The sequence below is a fragment of the Vicugna pacos genome, chromosome 2 (genome assembly GCF_048564905.1).
Source record: "Vicugna pacos chromosome 2, VicPac4, whole genome shotgun sequence".
In the NCBI taxonomy this organism is placed as follows: Eukaryota; Metazoa; Chordata; class Mammalia; order Artiodactyla; family Camelidae; genus Vicugna; species Vicugna pacos.
This window is the reverse complement of record NC_132988.1, coordinates 82,909,074-82,932,736: the sequence shown is the minus strand read 5'-3', so window position 1 is coordinate 82,932,736 and position 23,663 is coordinate 82,909,074. Positions and strand designations below refer to the sequence as shown.

General features: G+C 36.7%; 2 protein-coding genes and 1 long non-coding RNA gene across 7 annotated transcripts in view; 2 read left to right on the top strand and 1 right to left on the bottom strand.

The window, feature by feature from the left end:
- Positions 1 to 14,188, top strand: part of PAICS (phosphoribosylaminoimidazole carboxylase and phosphoribosylaminoimidazolesuccinocarboxamide synthase) — a 38,415-nt gene extending 24,227 nt beyond the window's left edge. Inside the window, exons 11-17 of the mRNA XM_072943529.1 lie at positions 4,561 to 4,739; positions 6,087 to 6,266; positions 6,366 to 6,479; positions 7,318 to 7,401; positions 8,372 to 8,552; positions 9,775 to 9,933; positions 13,872 to 14,188. Of these exons, the coding sequence (XP_072799630.1) occupies positions 4,561 to 4,739; positions 6,087 to 6,266; positions 6,366 to 6,479; positions 7,318 to 7,401; positions 8,372 to 8,552; positions 9,775 to 9,933; positions 13,872 to 14,038 (1,064 nt within the window). The 3' untranslated portion in view covers positions 14,039 to 14,188. The remainder of the gene's footprint in view (positions 1 to 4,560; positions 4,740 to 6,086; positions 6,267 to 6,365; positions 6,480 to 7,317; positions 7,402 to 8,371; positions 8,553 to 9,774; positions 9,934 to 13,871) is intronic.
- On the bottom strand, positions 103 to 20,632 carry LOC140687280 (uncharacterized). Of its 5 annotated transcripts, XR_012061482.1 has the most exons (10): positions 20,445 to 20,632; positions 17,374 to 17,540; positions 13,525 to 14,006; positions 10,021 to 10,131; positions 8,754 to 8,879; positions 8,339 to 8,439; positions 2,778 to 2,905; positions 1,675 to 1,719; positions 863 to 982; positions 103 to 705 (listed from the first exon to the last, which is right to left on the bottom strand). It is a non-coding gene; the product is annotated as an uncharacterized lncRNA (long non-coding RNA). The 5 variants fall into 5 exon arrangements; XR_012061475.1 differs by having other exon boundaries at positions 103 to 982; positions 20,445 to 20,631; XR_012061493.1 differs by lacking the exon at positions 863 to 982 and having other exon boundaries at positions 20,445 to 20,631.
- SRP72 (signal recognition particle 72) overlaps positions 20,579 to 23,663 on the top strand; it is a 24,068-nt gene continuing 20,983 nt past the window's right edge. Inside the window, exons 1-2 of the mRNA XM_006198151.4 lie at positions 20,579 to 20,709; positions 22,588 to 22,708. Coding sequence (XP_006198213.1) covers positions 20,601 to 20,709; positions 22,588 to 22,708 — 230 coding nt within the window. The 5' untranslated portion in view covers positions 20,579 to 20,600. The remainder of the gene's footprint in view (positions 20,710 to 22,587; positions 22,709 to 23,663) is intronic.

The following is a 23,663-nucleotide window of genomic DNA, read 5'->3' as shown; positions in this document are numbered from 1 at the left end:
GCTCTGATCTCTTTAACGGGGAGATGGTACTGTTTGGATTAACAACATGTTTGGGGATGTCTCTCATGCTAAGCTTATTTAAATCAAACCAGGAACTCAAACTTCACTGTAACACTTTATTTGATTTGGAGTTACTAAGTTGTATCATTTGATTAGTTAAAAAGAATCTTAACAGTTTGCTGTAGTCTTCCTAGGAGACATCTTCCTAGGAGAGACTTACCCATGCAGGAAGGAAGCACATTCTGGTGTTAGGCAGCTCTAATTGATGAATTGAAATTTAGTCTCTGTAAATCTATATAAATTTGCTCCACCCCCTTGGAGATAATACAGAATTTCAAATCCCTCTTCCACTTGAAACCCCTGAAAAGTCGTTGAAGATCACATCTGCTCATCCTGCCATTCTTCAGGTGAGGGATTTGGGCTAGATCAAAGATGTCCAGGGTTACCTCCTACTCTAAAACTGAATGAAGACTGTTTCCAATAGAGAAATCTATTTGAAAGATGAAATTCAGATCAGAGTATTTTGTGGAAGGTACTTGGAGTGAAAGGAGAATTAGGATAACCATTTTTCTGCAGGGATTTAGTCAAAAGCTGAGTGGTCTGTAGTATGTAAAATCTCAGCCAGCAAAAGATTTCAGCTCCCTGTCCACTGTAAGAGACCTTGTGCCTTAGGTCACTCAACCTTTTAAGCCTCCAGTTGCTCATCTGTAAAATAAAAGCATTGTTCTTTATCATCCCAGATCTAATTTTATAATTTAATAACTTCATCTCCTTTTACTTCCAGTATCTCCAGTTGTCCTCTCATTTCCTAGATCTTCCAGTAAGAATTAATCTTTCTTAAATCCAAAGGGGGATTTAATACCTTTGTTTCCAGTCAAGATAGATGTATCTGCTTTCCACAAAAGAACGAGGTAGTTCAAGTTAAATCCATTTTGTCAGTACAGAATGGGTTCTTGAATAGTTTTGCCTTTTCCAAAGTACCCTGTTTCACATTTTTAAATTAATATGAAAAAAACTGTTTAATTGCCAACCTAAATTATCATCCACATCATAAATTCCTCTATGCATTGAAGATAAATATATTGCTATAAATTTAAAGCACTTCTCACAGTACCTAAGTAATACTATCCAGGATTTTGCTTTAAGGCTTTCTGGATTGGTAGTTTCCCAATGACCGAGGAGATTTCTAGAGAGAGCATCAAACTAATTTTAGCTTTCTTTTGCAGTACAGATACAACTGATCCATTTGTTAACCTCACAAGTTACCTCCTCCCCATACACATTAATTTTTTTTTAGTTGTTGAACACTGTAAGTTAACAATACAAAAATTATCTTTTGTGTTCTCATAGTAATTATACATAGCTATGGGGCTTTATATATGTATATATATATAAAATAATAAATATATTAAAAAATAAAATATATATACACTTTCAAGTAATGGAAGGTAAATATAGGCTTAAGTTTTTATTTGCTTGTTTAATAAGGCACTTATTCAGTGTACTTGCTGGGGCTTAAGAACAAGTGAATTAGGATGATCCAAGTTGTCTCTGTCCAGGACTTTCCCAGTTTTGACTCTGAAAGTCCTTCGTTCAACTGAGAAAGTTGGTTACCCAAGTGAACTTCTCCAGCAATTATCTTTATTTGTCACACTTAACATAGCTAAAACTTACTTGGTTCACAGGAAGTGTTGAAAGATGTTTTCCAGGTTTTATATACTGTGAAATTAAGGAAAACTTAAGTTTTTAAAAAAATTCTTAGAGTATTTTATGATACAATTAAGAGTCCTATTAAGCCTCATGTAATTTTTACTTGCTAATAGTTAAATGCTATGTCTTGACCATCAGTGGACTATTTAAGACAGCTTTCTTTATAACCAGGGGTGTGTTCCTAATGAAAGTGTTTCTAGAAATTTGAATGGGGAGAGTACCAGAATGAGAATCGATATACCAGAATTCAAATTTTCTTTGTCACTCATGAGCAAACTGTAAAAGACTATACAGATAGCAGGTATAGATAATACTGTTTTCCATGGAAATAATATACGTACCGTACCTGAATTTTGAAGTTCCTGAATTTATTCTCAATAGTTAAAAATCAGAATTTAGCTTTTTAAGTCTCAGTGCCCTCCCACACAGAAACCAACTCTAATTACGTTTAGCTGTGGTGGTAGTGATATGACTGACAGTCCTGTAGGTGTTAAACCACAGATGGGGAGCTAGGCAACCTTAATACAGGGACGGCCTCAGGGGTAACTGGGCTGATGAGCTGTCACTGTCAGCCATTGTAATTCAGAATATGAAGTGACACATTTTCACTTTTTTTTTTTTTTTTACATTTTCACTCTTTGATAGAAGTTTTGAATTTTGTAAACAAGTGAGAAAAATGAGGGGATTTCACCAATAAATTTGGATACTAGTCTGTCGAGCTTGGTAGACAAGTGAGCAGATACGACTATTAACAGTCCTAAAAAAGAAGCACTCTTAAAGCCAGGCATGTAGTTACCACCTCAAATTAAGGATTGATTTAAATCTCCTGTCTGCCCATGAGCCCAATCATTCATTAAAGGTTAAAATGGCCTAAATATTTTACCTAAAGGTTTTTAACATTCTTTCCCAGAGGGAATGCAGAGAAAACAGTACACGTTTTAGAACCAGATAGTGCATTTCAGGTCCAGGCTCTTTTACTGATTGGCAGCATGACCTAACTTGTTAAATTACTTAACTTCTTTGAGCCTCTATTTCTTTCACTACAAAATGTAAATAATAGTACTTACCTCAAAAATTTTATGTTTGATTAAATAAAGTAACATGTAGAACACTTAGCATGAAGCAACGTTTCCATAAATGTAGGTTCCCATTATGTGTGGGTACACACAGAAGATCAAAGATCTTCAATCCTTTCCTGATTTAAAAAAAAATTGATCTTATTAGAGGATTAGATTGGGATCGGAGGTACTAACATTTTAGTCTGAAGATGGGCGTTAATATGTTCAGCCCATGCAGGTTTCCAGAAGATATTTTAATCCATGTTTATGCTATAGTATTTGTACTGTAATGTATTAACACCTCTAGGAGAGACAGTATAGCATAGTGGTTAAGTCAGCAGCCTACAGAGTTCAGACAGTGTGGGTTGGAAAGCCTGCTTTCCCTAATCCTTACTGACATAACTGCTGTGTCTCTGTTCTTACCTGTTTCGTTGGATGACTATCATATCTTATCAGGTATTACAAACAAACATAAATAAATAGGATTAAACAAAAAGAAAATGAATTTACAATGCCTTAAAGTAGGTCTTGCAAATTGTGGTAAAATACACATACATAAAATTTACCATTTTAAGCATTTTTAAATGTATGATTCAGTGTCATTTAAGTACGTTGATAGTGTTGTGCAACCATCAATCACCATTCTCAATTTCCAGAACTTTTTCATCCTCCCAAACAGAAACTCTGACCCATTAAACAGTAACTCTCCTGGTAACCTCTGTTCTCCTTTCTGGCTCTATGAATTTGTCTATTGTAGGTACCTTGTATAAGTCAAATTACACAATTTTTAACCTTTATTTCACTTAGCATAAGGTTTTCATGGACCATCCATGTTGTAGCCTGTATCAGAATTTCTTTTTTTATGACTGAATAATCATTGTATGTATTTACTACATTTTGTCTATCTACTCTGCTCATCTGTTGTTGGACACTTGGGTTGTTTCCCTCTTTTGGCTATTATGAATGTTGCTGCTGTGAACAATGATGTACAAATATCTGTTTGACTCCCTGCTTTCAATGTTGTATATATACCTAGAAGTGGAATTGCTGGGTCATATGGTTTATGATACATTGTAACTATTATTAGATTATTATTTTCCAGGACTACCATATAAAATAGCTCCCATCCTAAACATCACAAGGCGGCTCTTTATCTCAGTTTTTCAGTAATATTTTAAGTAAGAAGAGAGAGGAAGGACAAATATTTTTTTTGCTCTTGGCCAAACTGGCCACTGTTCCTGCTGCTACCTATTGAATGCTTTTTTCAAGGATTATTTTCTTTAAATATTCAGAGAAAAGGGCTATCCAAAATTTAGGGCTGTATCTGATTGTGATAAGTAGATTAATATTTTATAAGGCCCATATAATGCTGGACCCTAGAATATGAGAATCCTGCAGCCAGGTCTGATTCAGAGGTAATTGGGTGCCACTTAGTTATACGCCTTGTGCAAAGTTATGTGTACATTGGCAGAGGAGGTACTCTGTTTTTCCAATGGATGAATGATGGTAAAGACACTGGGATACAGATTTTTTTGGTCCAGTATATACTTTGCCATGCAACATTGAAATGAAATATTCCTGAATATTTTGATAAGCAGTAGAAAGCCATATTAATAATTTTGTTTTCTTACTTCTACCTTTTTTTTTTTACTTTTTTTTTTTTTTTTGGTAGTGCTGTTTAAAGATAATGCATTTGGCTAGGTAGGGTTTTTGTTTTGTTTTAAGGGTGGACTTTTATTATGCCTTGGATCTACCTTTAAAATTTTTTTTTCTTTTTGTCATCAATATGTAGGTATCAAAACTGCTTTCACCAGAATATGTGGGGAGACAGCTTTCATTGCATCTAGGTGTGAAATGATTCCAATTGAATGGGTTTGTAGAAGAATAGCAACTGGTTCTTTTCTCAAAAGAAATCCTGGTGTCAAGGAAGGATATAAGTTCTACCCACCTAAAGTGGAGATGTTTTTCAAGGTAATTATTTGGTAATTATTTTATGCCTCCCTGTCTTACTATAACATAGCAACCAGTTTAGTAAAAAGTCAAAAGATTTAAACATTATTAAAGCTTTTGATACTGCAGTTGTCATTCCAGAAATATATGTCAAAAAAGTTTACTTTCATTAGCAATGATAATTCAGATTTTTAAAAGAAAACATCTGTGAAAATCTTATCTTTCTTTGAACCAAGATGACTAATAAAATGAACAAATTAAAATTAGCAGTTACTAGGAAGGAAAGTAACGATTCAATAAATTTTAAAATCTGTTGAAGAATTTGAAGTGAAGGCTAATATGAGGGATCTTTTTATATTCTAATACAGGAAACTGTATTAATGTCTCTTATAAGCAAAAACATATAAAGTATAATAAAGGAAATAGGAGTCAACAGTTACAAATTTGTATTGATTTTTATTGAAACTGCTTTTATCTGTTCATCTTTATGATATTAGGCATATTCTATTTCAGAAGCAATGTCAAATCAAGAATCCATAGATAAACAAGTTTATGCTGTATAGCACAGAGAACTATATTCAATATCTTGTAGTAACCTATGGTGAAAAAGAATATGAAAACGAATATATGTATGTTCCTATATGACTGAAGCATCGTGCTGTACTCCAGAAATTGACACATTAACTAACTATACTTCAATTAAAAAAAAATCCATAAAAGTGGGTGAGTGTAACTCAGTGGTAGAGCATGTTCTTAGCTTGCACAAGGTCCTGAGTTCAATCCCCAGTACTTTCATTAAAATAAATAATATGTAAAAAAAATTTTAAGAAGGTAGTTTATTTAAAAAAAAAATCCATAAAAGAAAATTTTCACTGGGACAGTACTTAGAATAAAGTAAAAGTTTTTTATTTTCTCACCAATCTCTTTATTTTTCTCTTGAATTGTCAAGTAATGTCCCTGAAGACTTCTAGTCTTGTATAAATACTTATAAAAAATAAGGTCAGGGGATTATGAAAGTTGCATTCTGGAAAGATTTTGGTGGACTAAAATGTGTTTTTGCCTTACCAAATCTATTGACTTTGATTAAGGAAAACTAAAAATTTCAAATTTGTATTTAAATGATGATTTATATAGAGACAGCAAATTCCAATTTATGACCTAGAATAAGTTACCTAAATATTTTAAAGGTAGCTATTTGAAAGTAGAAAAGTTAAAAAAATGATTTCTTTGAATTAAAGTATATATTTTTTAAAATTAAATTTTTAGAGAAGATGAATATCTCTCAGAAATTCATGCTTAATTCAATTTATCTGTGAAGCTCAAAATTTTTATATTTAGATTAATTGTTCTCCTATACTTTTTTCTCAGGATGATGCCAATAATGATCCACAGTGGTCTGAGGAACAGCTAATGGCTGCAAATTTTTGCTTTGCTGGCCTTGTTATAGGCCAGACTGAAGTGGATATCATGAGTCATGCTACACAGGCTATCTTTGAAATACTGGAGAAATCCTGGTTGCCCCAGAACTGTACGCTGGTTGATATGAAGGTACAAATAAAATGGAGATTTGAAAGTAAAGATTATAACTGAGAAATGGCTTTAGTAGTATAGTTTTGAAAACCTCTTGTGGTGATGTACTGTTTCTAGATTGAATTTGGTGTGGATATAACCACCAAAGAAATTGTTCTTGCTGATGTTATTGATAATGATTCCTGGAGACTCTGGCCTTCAGGAGATCGAAGCCAACAAAAAGACAAACAGGTAGGTAATGCTTCAGGTTTTTTTTTCTTTCTTTCTTTTTTATCCTTTGTAAGATCAGGCTGGGATAGAGGAGAAAGGGAAGATGGGAGGAAAAGAAAAGGCAGTTGTTGTTCCTTATGATATGAACCTGAATTGTTGATTGCTGTGTAATTTTAAACATGTATTTCTCACGTTTCCTGTATCCTGAAAAAAGAGATAGGAATAATACTTTACAAAGCACATTTCTCGCTTATTTTAACAGACTCTTACACAGAGCCAGTATTATCCTTGTTGGGCTAATTGAAAACTAAGGCTCTTAGAGGATAAAAGTCTTCACGATTATATAAGTAAGTGGCAGATCTGGAACCCTGTCTCAAGTCATGCAGATCTTATGAGGTTCCATTTCTGTTCTTTCCTATGGAAAACAAGATTAGGGCAAGACCCTCTCTACGTAATACATGAGAATTGTCAGGGCAGTTAACTGTAGTTGCTAGTGTATAAAGCACTTATCCTTAAATGGAAATTAACTATACATTACTATCTGAACTTTCTGTTGTCTAATTCAGGAAATGAATACATTTACAGATAGATCTTTTGCTATGCCACCTCTTCATAATTTATACCTAAAACTCAAAAACCAAATTAACTTCAGATAGCAAAAATATTACTAACAGAATACCCAATATCTTTTTTAGTCAGAAACTGACTGAGGTCTGGGAATTGGATGAGAGGTAGTGAGTCTCTATAGTGGTGGCTCATATCAGTCATCTCTGCTGATTAGACCTGGTTGCTTTTTTTTTGGTGGGGCTGGAGAAGTCATGCACATGAAGTATTCTAAACTTTCTATTTTATTTTCTAGTCATATCGTGACCTCAAGGAAGTAACTCCTGAAGGGCTGCAGATGGTAAAGAAAAATTTTGAGTGGGTTGCAGAAAGAGTAGAGGTAAACCTTGTAATAAATCCATATTGTATTGTGTTTTTCTCTAAGAAAATCTTGCTTCAAAAAGAGAAGAAGCAAGATGGTTCTGTGCTTTTCTTTTTTCCAATAACTTTAAAGGAGCACCTTTAAGAAATGTACCAGCTGAACTGTTCTCACTGGCATCCTGGAACCCTCTTGTGAAATGGGCCAGGCCACTTCTCCTAAGTTCTTTTAGGGAAACCTGGAATCCTTTTCTCCTTACCCCTTGCAGGAGAAGCTTTACATTTCCCACCTACCTGTCCACTGCTACTCAGAGTTCCATTAGCAGAGTTCAGAATTGGAACTCCATGCAACATTAAAATGGCAGTTTAATATTTATGGTATTATTATTACTATAATCCCATGGACATTGAATAGGGTTTGTGGTTATCCAAGGTAGTAACTACTTTTTAGGACATCATTTCCATGGGAACATGCCTTTTGAATTCCAAGCAACTAGCTTACAAAGATTTATAACATGACCTTTATTTTGGCTGATTATGCCTTAAAACTTCTGTTAAACAGAATGTACTAAAAATCTTAGATAAAATATATTATAACTCCCTGAACACTAATTAAAAGTTTTGAGTGTTTATCATTGCTTTTTATTAATAGTAAACATATTTTCTGTTGATAGTAAATATAATTTAGTAAACATACTTTTTGTTAATAGTAAACATAATTTATCTGATTTAAAATCTTACTCTTTAGGGGTCTTAATTATGAAGACCACTTTCCTTTATATATGGAGGTTATCTTGAAAAATAAAACCTATCATTTTGTTCTGCTTGTCTCTTTCTTAAATTTGGTCTTAATAGAAAGAAAATACTCTGTCAAGTTATAATTTTACTATAAATTATAACTCTGTAAACGGACTATTTTTATGGTACTTATTCCTGTATTTATCCAAATTTGTCCTTACCATCTTTTGCATATTCATGTTTTTCTCTTCCAGTTGCTTCTGAAACCAAAAAGTCAGTGCAGAGTTGTAGTATTGATGGGCTCAACTTCTGATCTCAGTCACTGTGAAAAAATTAAGAAGGCTTGTGGAAATTTTGGCATTCCATGTGAACTTAGGGTAACATCTGCCCATAAAGGACCAGATGAAACTCTGAGGATTAAAGCTCAGTATGAAGGTGAATGTCGAATAACTAGAGCATTTCAATAAGTTCTCCTGATTTGTCTCCAAATTATATATTTAGACTAATAATGCTGAAAAATAGCTTTGCCCCATTTCCAAGGGGAAAAAATGTGATATTCTAGACTTTCTTGATATTTACCTACAAAAACTTTAAGGTGCTGTTGGAGCTTATAAAAGAGTTAGAATTAGTCTTTACCTAATAAGAAGCCCGTCAAGCATTGTTTCAAATACTCTTCAACAGAAAATAGGCCCCACGGCAGTTACAGGAGACCTGAGGTTGAAGCAGCAGATCCTCTGAAGTATCTTGAATGGCTGTCCTTTTCTGGGAGGCAGTCAAACATGAAATTAAGGAATAATTGCAGAATTTAATTCATAAAAGAAGTGGCTTGATGGGATAGCATAGATCTAAAATAACGGAGCCCTGGAGACACAACCAAGTTTCTCAACTAGAAAAAAATGTTGGTTGAGTATTCCTTCTAAAGATAGTTACTATAGGAGTATAATTATTGAGTTTGGGTTTATTTTGTTTTGTTGGCTGACACAGGGCAGGAGTGGGTGGGTGGGTCTCAGATCCCTATGATAAGCTAGTAAAAGCCAGAACTATTTCTACAGAAAAATACAGATACATAAAATTTTGGATTCTCAGTTAGGAATCTCTACTGTAGGAAACAAATAATTTATGAAAAAATGAAATGTTTATGAGATATGTTAAAAATATATATATATTTATAAAAGGGCCTTAAATATTTGAGTACTATATTATTGAATTCATTTCTTCAATTCTTGTTTCAAGAAGTGTCCCCAAACCTCTAGTCTCTATTAACTTGTCTCCCATATCCTGTAGGTTGAAGGACATGAGGACAGATGCTGGTTCAGGTGGTGTCATTCTTTGCCTCAGAGTGTAAGCAGCAGCAGTGAAGGGGCCTTTGAGCCATTTCCTCAGTAGCACCTTGGTACCCTCTTTATAGTATAGATCTCAAAAGATGGCCAAACCTATTCTTGCTACTTCATTACTTGATATACATACAGTAAGTGGCAGAATGAACCTTGTATTTTGAATGTATATCTAACAATATTATCTTAATATAGTGCTTTTTCTACAGATTGCTATTAAAGGAAGTCAAGGAGTTACTGCATATGGGTCCCCCCTCTTTTTTAACCCGTCTTTAAATCTCTTTTGAATGTTTAGCCTAATAATAAACCTGTAATTTCCCTAGGGGATGGCATTCCTACTGTATTTGTGGCAGTGGCAGGCAGAAGCAATGGTTTAGGACCAGTGATGTCTGGTAACACTGCATATCCAGTTATCAGCTGTCCTCCTCTCACTGCAGACTGGGGAGCTCAAGATGTGTGGTCTTCTCTTCGATTACCCAGTGGTAAGATACGCTGACTTTCTAAAAATTATTAAAAAGTTTCAAACAAGCACAATAGTAGAGAGAATATAACAATGAAATCTCATGTACCCATTATCCAGCTTCAGCAGTTAACATCTTGTTGCATCTGTAGCCCTCTCCTGCTGGATTATTTTAGAAGCCCAACGCGCTTGTCCATTGTGCAACAGAGCCAGTTTCCTGCTGGATTATTTTAAAGCAGATCTGAGACATTATAGCATTTTATACTTAGATATTTAAGTATGCTTTTCTAAGTGATACTTTATAGTTTTAAAACCATAATCAGGATACCGTAAGAAAAATTAATGGTAATTTCTTAAAATCATTTAATTCCAGTTAGGGTTCAAATTTTTCCAGTCATCTCATTTGTTTTTACAGTTGGCTTGTTCAAATTAAGATCCAACACAGCCCCTACCCTGCATTTAATTGATACATCTCTTAAGTCTCTTTTAATCCCCTTCCTTTTTTTCCTTTCATTTGTCCTATAGAATCTTCCACATTTTGGATTTAGTTGGTTATATTCCTGGGTGTTGTTTACTATGCTCATCCACCCCCTATATGTTCTGTAAACTACTGGTAAGATCTGTAGTTATTTCAAGTTCAGATTTCTTTTTTTCCACCCAAGAATACATCATTCATTATATTGAGTTTTGTTTGTTTTTTTTTTTAAAGTAAATGTGGTATTACTTTTGTAGAGGAAATGAAATTTTTAAAAAATTAGGGGTTAGAATAATTAAAACACAAGGAAGTTTCATCAGTTGGCTGCCTGAGCAGTCTCATAAAATAACAATATTGTGGTATGCTCATCATAGTCCAAGATAATGATCTGATCTACAAGTCCTAAGAGTCATGACTGTATTACTTTAGTAGAAGTTGATTTGCTTATTATTTAAACCTCCAACTTCTCTCTCAGTCGTGTAAGTGTAAATCTGCTCATGTGTGGAGTATGTTATGTACCTGTGCCCCCTGACCTGTTCCCATATGGACTGGCTTCTCTCCAGGCCTGCTGCACTGCTCTCAGCATCATGGATGTTCATTTTGCCTTTCTCTAGTATTGGATCTCTTGTGTCCTAGGTCCCACGTCTTCGCCTGCCTTGGCTTACTTTTTGTTGGAAAGCATTCTTAGTGAACTCCCTGAGGAAAGGGTATAGAAGATAAACTTCCTGAGACCTCACATATCTAAAATGTTTGTATTGTAGCTCACACTGATTTGATAATTTAGGAATCGAATTCAAGGTTGAAAATTATTTTGTCAGAATTTTGAGGGCTTACTCCACTGTCTTCTAGCTTCCAGAGTTATTGAAAACTCCAGTCCCCTTCCACTATAGGTGATTCTGGGTTGTTTTATGCATTGTGTTTCTTTCTGGAAGCTTTTAGGATCTTTTCAATCCATTGTCCTTAAATCTCAAAGATGTGTCTTGGTAAGTCCGTTTTCATCCTGGCATTTTAGTTGGCTCTTTTAATCTGGAACATCAATTCTTTAGTACTGGGAAATTTTCTTGAATTCCTTAATAATTTCCTTCCCCCTCCACTTTCTTTCTTCTCTCATTTTTGAATTTATTTTTCACATTTGAACTTCCTTCATTTCTATTTTGTTTTCTTATTCCTGTTGCTATACCTCCTGGAATACTTCCTCAGCTTTACATTCCAACCCTTCCATTGAGTTTTCATTGGGTACAGTATTTTTAATTTCTTACTCGTCCCTCCCAGACATCCTTTTCTTGTTTAATCTTTGCAATAACCTCTCAGTAATCTGAGGTTATTATTATTTCTTTCATATTGGTTCCTTTCCTTAGCTGTTTGCTGAGCCTTGGCTGTTTGCTCTTAAAGAATGGGCATAGTAAAAACCAACTGGAAGCTCTACAAGTGGGTGGGGCTTGTCACAAGTGGCCTCGACTGTGGGGTGATCTTGTAGGGTTGTTCTTTGAATAACCCCCCACATCAGTGTCTTCAGTCTTTTCTCATGTATTGGCCAGAACTACCCAGAGAACCTTTCTAGTCTCAGTCTCTGCCTGAGGAAGTGAACTTGGCTGCCAGCATTCTGGAAGCTGGCGATCTTAACAAATGTGTGCAAACTTAATCCCATGTTTTCACTGTAGCACTCCTTGCCTCAACTGTGCCTGGTTGGCACAGAAGTCTGGACTAAAGTGTTTTGCCTCCAGAAAAATTTAAAACTGCCATGGTGCAGAATGGGCCACTGCTAAGATACATAGAGTAGGGAAGGGGATCTGATGGCCTTACTGTTCAACTTCTACTCAGTGTTCCTTTTAGCCCCATTTTCACCCTCACTCTTCCCCTCAAAGGTATCTGGTATCACCAATTCCTCAACCTTTGAGTGAGTTCTCTAATGTCAGGTAGCTTTTCATCTTCCCTGCTTCTAGTTTAGGTTTAAATTTTCTTGGTTTGCTAAGTTAGTTACTACTCGATTTGCCACGTTATTGCTGTTATCTCTTTGTTCGTGTATGTTTGTCTATTTCCTTATTCCCTTTACTGTTGTTTTTATAGGTTTCAGAGAAACATCTTTTGACTAATCCATCTTTAACTAGATAGATCTGATTATATCAGCTTCAGCAAGTTAAAAATCTATAACTACAAATGAAGCTATACCCAAATTTATTCCAGACGAATGGCATAGGTATTATTATCCATGGAGCTTAGAAAAAGGAATGTGGTGAGCAAAAATTTGGCAGTTTTTACCTAGTAATATCCAAGGGGAGACAGAATCTAGAAGATTTGTACATTCTGGTCAGTAGAATTGGGGATAATCTTTTGAGGAACAGTTTTACAGTGGCTATATAAAATCCTAAAAACTTTCTCTTATGGCATGCTCCCCAGATAACTTCATTTTTTTTTCTAATTAAGCTTTCTTAATATCAGAAAGGGAGTCCCGGGCAGCAGGCACAGGTATCTCAGTTGCTAGAGTGGAACACTCTACCCAGTATAATACTAATGGTTGACATTCACTGAGTACTTACTCTGTGTGCCAGGCACTGTGCCACGCACTTACTCTGTTTATACAGTAACTCACTGAATCCTCACAAAAGGTAGCTACTAGTTATCACTCCCATGTTACAGATAGGGATACTAAAATTAAGTAATTTGGCTGATGTTAGTTACATAGTAAGTGGTACAGCTATATGTAAATTGATTTATTAATACAAATTAAATAAACCTTGTGATTTCTGCTTTAGTCTGTTCTTACTGGGGATAGTAAGAGTCAGAAAGCCTGATGAATTCCAAGAGTTTGGGGAAAATATAGCTTTTGGAATTCTAAGCTAGCTAGTCCTTGACTCTAGGGACAAAGACGTAATGGTACCACCTCAAGAAACTCCTTGAGCAAACCTGTGGTGCCCAAGAAGTTACTTTCTTTTTTTTAGATCTTATTACTGAAATATTATTATTGAATTTATTTATAACCTGATTCTTAGAATTATTTTATGGATTTGACTTTTTCACTGCTTAAAAATGTTAGAATACTTCAAGTGCAGAGACAAAAGGAATAACTAGAAAATTACCAGAACAATTAACATACCTCAGGTTTGTCTAAGAACAGATGCTTCGCTTCTACCCACTTACCTCATTCTTTGTTTTATTTCTGTTGCCTTTCATCAGATATTTAAAGGGATAGTCCATGTGAAAAGAACTTTGAAAAAAGTAAATTTCTTTGCAAGTGGATTCAGTGAGGAGAATGATAGTTGATGTATATAAAATATCTGTTCCCGGTGGATAAATATTACTTAGCCTCTTATAATTACTTTATCACTCTAATAGTAAAGATGGAAATTCCTTCCACACATCCTACTTTAGACAAGGATAATATAGTAGCTTTTATTGTTTGTAGCTAGCAGGGCTTCCAAGAGTATAAAATAGTTTGTTAAGTGGTATTTCATCAATTTTCTGTCTTTTCTTTTCTGAACCAATAGGTCTTGGCTGTTCAACCATACTTTCTCCAGAAGGATCAGCTCAGTTTGCTGCTCAGATATTTGGATTAAACAACCATTTGGTATGGGCCAAGCTGCGAGCAAGTGTATTGAACACATGGATTTCCTTGAAGCAGGCTGACAAGAAAATAAGAGAGGGCAATTTATAAGAAACAACATCATCACATTGTTTAAGAAGAAAAACAGTAAATCTCTGGTTTAGCTGCAGAAAAAAAAATCAAGACAAAACATTTAAAATCAATCAGAGAAAACAAAATTTATAAGTGAATAAATGCTTCTAGATTCATCAGTTAGTGAAATATGTGTGTACTGATATTTCTTTATCAGTAGTGAAATTACTATAAGTACATTTTAAAATTAATCTTTTACTATATGATCATTATTAGGTAGGCAGTATAATTATATTTCTTAAATGCTAATAACATCTTATAGAGCTCTTAAGTTACTACTGGACTTCCTACATCTCAATCCATAAGTTTTAGAAAGTTAAAATGGTAGTATCTTAGAGAGGGTAGTTAACAGCAATGTAGTCCTCTTTTATATTATGATCTTTACAAAATTCTAAAGGCACAGTTTATTTTCAGTCAGTATATCAGAAAATGATGTATTTATCTCTAGCTATAGATAATGATGATGGTTTTGATTTTACTTTTTTAAGAGAAGCTGAGATTGATGGTAGGGGTAGGAAAGGCATGAAACAAGATGAAGGGCAATGTGGAAGCCATGGAGAGACTTTTGGGAACTTCTCTGTTGGGTGTCAGGGCAATTTCCAATGGGAAAAAAAGTAGTCACCTTTGCCATTCCAAATGAAAGATTTTGTGAATCTGTAGGTCAAAATTCTTTTAATTCTGATTATACATATTTTAGCCAGACTAACAATTCCCAGCCTACCATCATTTTCAGAAACTGGAATCTTCCATTAATAACCATAACTAGTTTGTTTCTTGTAATAGTATTAAGTCTAGGAGTATGCCCAATAAAATTCACTTCTATAGGAGCAGTTGTTACTGAGAGGTACACAGTTCATCATCAGTCTGTAAACCATATTTGGAAATCATTGTTATATTATACAGCCTTGAAGGTTTTATAGATCATTAAACTTTAGTCAGAGTGCCCATGAGTCCATTAATCTTACATGTAAAATTTTATGTATATGTTCAATTTTATGAAAAGGGGACAGTTTTTACCAAAAGATCTGTGTCCTCAAAAATGTTAAGAATCTGCTGCAGATGAAATCTTGATAAGACTTGCCACTGGCCTGCACTTGTCTACGCCTTTTCACCTCCCTCTCAACTACTAACAAGCAAGCATCTCATCACTTCTTCCACCTGATCTCTGTGGGGTATGACTGATGTAGCTATTCCTTTTTGGGGCTAGACCCCAAGCTGTTCCAGCCTCGGTCACTTCTCATATAGTACTCTTTCCCCTTAAATATTGACGTTTCCTAATACTCAGTTCATTGTTTACAAATAGTGGTAGAGTAATCTTAATTCTTTTAGCTAAAACTAGCATAGTGACTCCCAGCTCTTGTCTGTAGACTTGTTTTTTCAAGTGTCCATTTCCCTGTAAATGCTCCAAAGTTAGTTCATCTTCCACCAAGCCTAAAGCCGGCTACACGCACTGTCCCAAATACGAAGCTTGTTTTTTATCCTTGATGTTTTTCTCTGAGTTTTCATATCTAACTCAACACCAGGTCTTGAAATTTACTGTTTACCCATCCTCTACAAAAACCTCAAGCAAGAACAAATTCTATCAGCCTGATCTAGAAAGTCTTCATTCTCAACCCAACCTTTTTGAAGTTGACTGTCCAAGGACTTAGAACATCGACTCTTAAATAAATCTCTTTGCAACCCAGACTCCTTTGAACGTATGAATGCCATTGACCCTCTCCCTAGAAAATTACACATAAAACTTACCAATACATTCCATTGGTTCTTGGGTTCCCTTGAAACTTATGCATTGTAGGTTAAGAATCGCTAATGTAACCCATCAAGGGAACTTGGTTGCCCCATAACTTTCAGACTGTCACATATCTGTACCTTTAATTCTTAGAATTTCCTCATTTCTGTCATTAATACCTTCGTTAATTACTAGAGCTTCATCTTTTACTGTTTCCATGAAACCTTCCCTAATAAACCTTCCTCTAGCTACAATGGCTACAAGGACTTTGTCTGAATTGTGAGTTCCCAAAGAGGAGAAAATACAATTCTACACTTTTATTTCCCTTACATTGCTTATGCTCTGATGTCCTATGCTTAACTGTCTGCCAGAAGTGGGGGAATTATAAAAATCACGTACTGTTTAATTTTCTATCTTAATTTTAGATTACAAGAACAGTTAAAAAGATTTGATTTTAACATTTCTGAACTTTGGTTTCATGGTCTCTGAATAGTCAATGGCTGACATTTCAGCTCTTCTATTCCTACCTAGCAAAAGATTCACCTATTTCTGTGCAGTACATAAAAATTTCAAACGTTGACTTAGACTGGTGGATAGGACTGACTTTTATCAATGGTCATTATTTCACTATTAGTTTCTTAATACTGAGTGCATATATCCTCAGTAGTACAGTTCATCAGTGCTAAAGTAAATACTTGTTTAAAAATATTTTGACTGTGTTACAAAAAGTAACTTAAACCTCTTTGGAAGTTTATACTTTCTATGGGCTTGTCGTTAAACTTAAAAAGAGGAGAAAAAATTGTGTCCAAATAATGTGGTTCTTAAACTTCATATCTTAAAGCCACATTCAGAATTGCTGTTAACTTTAATGCCTTCTGAAATTTAAACAGTGCAGCCAAATAAAAGATAAAGATAAGCTCTATGTGAAGCTTTATTCTTTCATCCCTATGTGAAATACGTTTTACCTGATTTTATTCTAGGCTCTAGGAAAGCAACACTGAACAAAGACAAGGCCCTCACCCTTCCAAAATGTACCTTTGATTGGAGATGACAAACCATAAAAGATAAACTGGATAGATTCAGGGAAGTCTAAGTGCATGTGAGTAATAACCGAGGTGAGAGGAAAGTGATGGGGTTAGGGGATGGTTTTTGAGGAGAGCAGGCAATGATGTGAAAGAGCAAGCCATGAAAAGATACAGGGAAATAGTTTTCCAGACTAAGGGAACAAAGTAAAACAGCTTTGCCTTTTTGAGGACCTGGAAACATGCCAGTATTGCTGGAGCTCTGTGAGCAAGGGTACAAGTGGAAGGAGATGCTGAGGTAAGCAATGGCTGATCACTTAGGGTCTGTGGACCACACTGAAGTGTGACACAAAAACAGCTGGGAAGCTGGAGCAGGGGAATGACATGATGTATTCAACATATTTTATAGTATTCTCTGGCTATTGTATGGACTAGAAGAGAAGCAAAGAGACTGGTTAAGAGGCTACTGTAGCCCAGTTGAGAGATGTGATCTTCGCCAAGTTACTTAAAGAATTTTTGTGCCTCAATTTCCTCGTGTGTAAAGTGGGACTAATATTACCTACCTCATGGTGGTTGTGAGGATTTTATGAGACAGCGTATAGAAAGCATATCCCAGCATGTGACTGCATTATATAAAAATCCATTTGGCAGACTGTACAGTATACAATGAGTAGAATGAATTCCATGAAAACTTCCTTGAATTTGATAATCCCTTCAGCTGATTTAATTTCTGAAAATAGCAAAGGTAAAAAGGGCAGAGAGTCAGCATAACGTGACTTAAATAAAGCATTATGCGCCATGGAACATCCACAGTCTCCCTGCCCTCTTCAGCACAGCAGTCCTCGGAAAGACAATGGAAACACTTTTTTTTTCCTTAAAGGGGCACTGGGGCATGCCAAGCACACGCCCTGCCACCGAGCTATAACCCCCACCCTCGAAACGCTTGCTTTTGATGGCTGTTTTTTGCCTTTAACTTCCCGCAACCTCAAACACTTGGGGGGGTGGTGTTAACCTAGCATTGTGGTACAGTGAAACTAGCAGTAGAATGGAAATTAAAAGGTTCCCTTGGGCACATTTTGAGCTTCAGTTCCCATTTATTAAGTGGGACTAAATTATTTCTTCTGCCTGCCTCACAGAGTGGTTAAAATGGTAAGATATTGTATATGGGAGCTTCTCAGAAATGATAAGTAGCTAAATCCATTATGGTACATTTTTGAGTACCTACTGTGTGCAAGACCCTAGGGATGCAACAATGAACAAGGTCCCATTTCTGCCCTCAGTTTTGGAGTCTTCTGGGGCAGACAATTTCAAAATACTACATTATCTTCATATGGAATAAAGGACAGGGTATTCTGAGTACAACAGGAGGGGGAGATCTAAAGAACAAGTGTATGCTGTGAGTGAAAAGGGGGGACTCCAACCCCTGCGCTCTATTCTCAATCCCTCTTACCTTTCCTTAATTTTCTTCACAGAATTTATTACCACCAAACTATGTATTTGTTTATTGCCTCTCTCTCTCAGCTAAAAACTAAATTCCATGAGTACACGGGGTTGTCTTTATGTTGGTAATTGTAAACCTAGCAACTAGTATAATGTCTGACACTGGTACTTCCAAGGAACTCAAATATTTGTTGAATGAATATGTGTGCAAATTCCCATAGATATGGCAACATGGAACCACACATAACTAAATCTTAGAGACATATCACAAGCAAGGGGAGGAGGGAGTAACAAAAGACCTATGTAGGTCAGGGAGGCGGCAAGCAGAAGCCAGATCACAAAACATGTTAGATTTTGTTGTTTGGATTTTAGCCTGAAGGTAGAAAAGTAACATCAAGTATATACTTAAAAACATTCACTCTGGTTTGGAAGACCCCTGTTTCAGAAATGGTAGATTAAAGCCATACATTTTAATTTATATCCTGTTTGCCACAAAACACCACTAAAAATGACAGAAGAAACAGAAACATAGGAATCCACAGGAGAAGAATTCTGAGGAAATTTCTAGAAGCTACAAAGTATATGGGATCAGACTGATACGGAAACCAAAATTGTGAATCCTTACATAACATCAATGTTCTGAAAATTTAGAAAAGCACTACTAAGGCAGTGGTTCTCAATAACCTTTGTGTGTGTTGTGGTTGGGGTGGGGAGTTGGCATAAACAGTTGATGAGAATCTGATGGAAGCTACAAAACCTTTCCTCAGAAAAATTCCCATAGTTTTGGGTATACCAAATTTCATCCAGAACTCCCTTAACCCTCTCTGAAATCCAGGTATGATTGGCTTGAAATATGTGACAGTTCCACAGCAAGTAAAAGTCCACAGTTCTTCTCATCATGTTTACTAATGCACAGAGATTATATCCTCCCGAGCTAGAGTTCACTCAACCATTAGTGCTGTTTTGGCACTGTACATATTAACCAGACGTGAAATGTGCCAGGCACCATACGATATAACCATGAGCTGAACATAGTTACTGCCCTCAAAGAACTTACAGATTAGGGGAGAAATAAGCAAAAACTCATTCAGTTAAAAAGTTGAGTACCAACTATATGCCAGGCAGTGTGCTAGATCCTAGAGATACTGGGGTGATACAAGGCAGATACAGTCCTTGGCCTCATGGAAATTACAGTCCATGTGGAGAGAGATAGGCCCTAATTAAGAGTAGTACTCAGAAGTAGAGAGCCCCATAAGAGAGTGTAATGGGGAACCTTGCGTAGTAGGCAGTCGAGGAAGTAACTTTTAACCTGGAACCAGGATACAGAAATATTTAAAGGATGAAAGGGAGTTAGCTAGGTTGCTGGGAAACAGAGGAAGGGGGAAGTGGCAGGAGTTGGTAGGATTGTGAAAAGAAATGAGTCTGCAGAGTAGGCGTTCAATAAAACGTCCTGTCATTCTCATCAAGAGTTCTGACATTCAAACATAGTTTGGTGTTTAAGATCTTACAAAAATTCTAAACCCCCATGTCTATGTGTTACCTGAGTGCTTACTATGCCAGGATGCATGGATTATCTTCTATCCCTAGAACAATTATATATTATCTCTATTTTACAGTCGAGAAAACTGGGACTCTGATAACACGTTCAGTCAGATCTCCACTGAGTCGCAAAGCCAGGAACTGAAACTGGTAATTCTCACCCCAAAGAATGCCCTGAACTGGAGCCCAAAGGGCAGCCGAGGAGTTCTCACCAAACATGCTTTGCACTTGAAGATTCTTTTCTTCTTCTGTGCCTTTTCTCATATTCGCGTCTCTGCCAGAACTTTACCCAGAACCAACCCCAGGTTTTCCTAATCACCTATCAAAATCCCCTTCAAATACCAATTACTCTACTAAGTTTCCCCAAACAGCAAGAAGCCGTTGCTCTCCCCTTCTCCTTCAAACGACTCTCTACTGTTTCCAGTTGGTATTTAGCACCCCGTAGACCTTTTTTCTTCCACAGACTGTCGCCCAGCTCCTCCTCGAGGGACCAGCACACTGGTTCGCCGCAGCGGTCGCCCTGGAAACACACGCTGCTTTGAGCCGAATCTGTGCTGAATCCTTTCTCGACCACTTCCTGGGGTCCGACGCCTCGTTCCTCCAAACCCGTTTCAAATAAGGTATGTCGACTCTATCTATGCAAACTTGTACCTACGAGAGCTAAGACTGAGGTGTCTGACACTGACTCTGGGACAAAGACGCTTCCGACTCGAAACGCTTAGCAACCACCGGCTTCCTCCTCCGCTTGGCCACCTCCGAGATCCTCTTCCGGGGCACAGGTCGCCCCGCCCCTCCCCTCGTCTCTTCCAAGATGGCGAGCAGCGGCAGTGGGGGTGTTTCGGTGCCTGCGCTCTGGAGTGAGGTGAACCGTTATGGCCAGAACGGCGACTTCACGCGCGCTCTCAAAACCATCAACAAAAGTAGGTGTCCGGGCGGGCGCCGGGGCGGGGGCGGGCCCGGGCGGGTGGGAGGATGCGGCCTCCTTCCAGCGCGCGCGACCGCCTCCGAACAGGCGCGGGACGGGAGACCCCAGCCGTCCGGCGCTAGGGCCCGAACGCCCAGCGGCACAGGTCGCAGCCCCTCTGCTGCTTCTGGCCAGCCCTGGGTCCTGGGTGGCTTAGAGCCACGTGGACTTTCCTCTTTACCCACCGCGGGAAGCGAGGGAGGGATTTAAAGAGCCCGCAGCGTCCTGCGCTTCAAACTGTTTTCTTATTTAACTCCTCTGTTTTTACGCCTTATTTCGCAAATACTCCGCGGTATCTCCTTTTCTTCGCCCTTTTAACGGAGCGATCGAGACAGTATTGCTGAGGGAGCTTTTTCTCTTGGGCCTCAGCGCGGGGAGGAACCTGCTTGGGACACGTAGTTTGAAAGCTGATGCTGACGAGGTGGAACTTAAGGGTAGAGGGAAGGGCTAGATCTGGGTATCAGGCCTGTCATTCCCACAGGTAGACTCTGCCTGGTGTCTTCAGACGAGAAAAATGTGTGAAAGCACCGACGTTTGAAATAACGTTGAAAAGAGCAAAAATTTATCCTGTTTTTTGTCCAGTAACTGATCATTTCGAGTAAACTATCTTCAGTGTAATGTTCAACTCAGTATATTCTTTTATCCTTTACTACGTAACTGTAATGTGGCCATGTCTTTTAATGCTCCCTGTCGTGCTAAATTCTTTACTGAAGATTTTGTCTGTAATTGTTAGATTTGGAAATGTAATTACCAGGCAGGGTTTGGCTGTTCAAAACAGTAATAGCATACAAGGTGTATCTGTAACATACAAGTATGAATTTTCAACAACCTATGGCTGGGTTAATGTGAAAAGAAGTGATTGTGCCCACAGTGCACATTTGGTGATTTCAGACATTGAGGAAAATAGCTACTAATTAGAATTATTTGATTCTTAAACTTGTTTTGAATTAACTTTGGCATTTGAGTGGACCTGCCACCAGTACTACTCAGCGATGTAAGTATTTTGCAGGAATTCTTTAATTAGCAAGGGCTGTCAGTTTATTCATATATATTATATTCTTAATTGGCAGAAGTAATTTTGATTCTTAGACTGAGAAGTGAATTCCTGTAGTTGCCCAGGAGCAGGAGGAGTGATCCTGGTCGTTTTGACACTGAACAGCTGTTCAGCATTGAAACTTGACCACCTGAGCCCTTCCTTATACCTCTCTTTAGTTATCTTAGGTGAAAAGGAAAATTTTGAATGGTTTTTGGAAATACTGCCAGCAAGATAAGTTGTTTGTATACTTTACAGCTTATAGATTTTTCCAAAATATTGTCATTTAATCTTAGTTACTTTGCAAAATAGGTAATGCTTTAATACTCATTTTATGAATCAGAAAATTGAGATTTGGCAGTCAGGTGACTTGTCTAAGACCTCAAGGCATATAGTGACAAGCCTGTACTCAATCCTAAGTCATTTGCTTCCAAGTTCTACGGGAACTGTTTTCTTTCTCTGTGAAGTAATGAAATATGTAGGATGTAGCATGCGTCTCAAGATGGAAAAAGCTATAGAAAACAGCTTCATTCTTGCTTATTTATTTCACTTAATTTTTTTGGTACATGCATGTTGGGAATCTATCTCATTGAAAAGTCTAACTTACTAAATTATAACTCTCCTTGTTGCCACTTCTTAAGTTAAAAGCAAAGAATAGCCATTTCAAAAAATGTTCTGACTGATCATTTCTGCTGCCATGAAATTGGAAATGTAGCTTCCTGCGTCAGGAAGTGAAAAATTTTAGTAAAAATATGGGAAGGGAATGGATTTTAAAATTGCTTTCCTAAATTTGCTCTCTAGTACTACAGATAAACAAGGATGATGTAACTGCCTTACACTGTAAAGTGGTATGCCTTATCCAGAATGGAAGTTTCAAGGAAGCCTTGAATGTCATCAATACTCACACCAAAGTGTTAGCCAAGTAAGTGATTTAATTAGTTTTTTTGTGCAGTTATCAGACACGTTTACCGTAGCTATAACCATTTCCATGTTTTTTTCCTCTACTAGTCAGTAATTTTTGACCTTTTTCTTTCCTTCCTTCATTTTTCCTTTTGCTTGCTGGTAGTGTTCCTGAAAGTGGAAGAAGTAATAGTAACTTTTGTTCTTTTCTGCCTTAAGGAGGCTTTTCTTTACTCTGTCTTCCCTTTGAACCATTCAGAAGAAGGTAAACTGTGGAGGGATTTGGGGGCATAAACAAGAGTAACAAGAGTTCTTAGAGGACATAAGGAGAACACCCCAACGGAAGTTTCATTAAAAAAAAAAAAGGCAGAGAATGCAGGACATCTAGGGCAGGGATGTATGAATAGAGGCCTCTAGGATGGCACGGCAGTCTTAGCCTGACTTTTGTGCCTACCTCCTTTGAGAATTGTTTAGGTGAGTGTGATTTTAGACCAAGATCTTTTAGTATCAGAGTTCTTTAGCAGTCTTTAGAATATATAGCAGTTTTTGTTGTTGTTGTTAATCTTTTTCATTTATTTCTTTCAATTGCCATTTTATGAAATGTGAACTTATATTCTGAATTGTTACTGTAATTTCATTTTTCTTTACAGTTATGCCTAAGCCCCAAAAGAAATGTGTATTGAAATGAAGTTTGCAGCATATTTATTCTTTAATATTTGTAAGGTACAGAACAGTGTATCCTATACTTCCTTTTGTATAAGAAAAGGAGGATATAAGAATTTCTACGTGTGTTTTTTTTGTTTGTTTTTGCAAAGACAAACACTAGATGGAGAAACAATGAATAAAGATAGTCACAGGAGGTGAGGAGACTAGGGTAGATTTGAATAATGGAGTAAAACCTTTCAGTGTATACCTTTTTGTAGGGGCAAATGCATGTATTATAGATAAAAACTAATTTTTGAACATTATTAAAAATA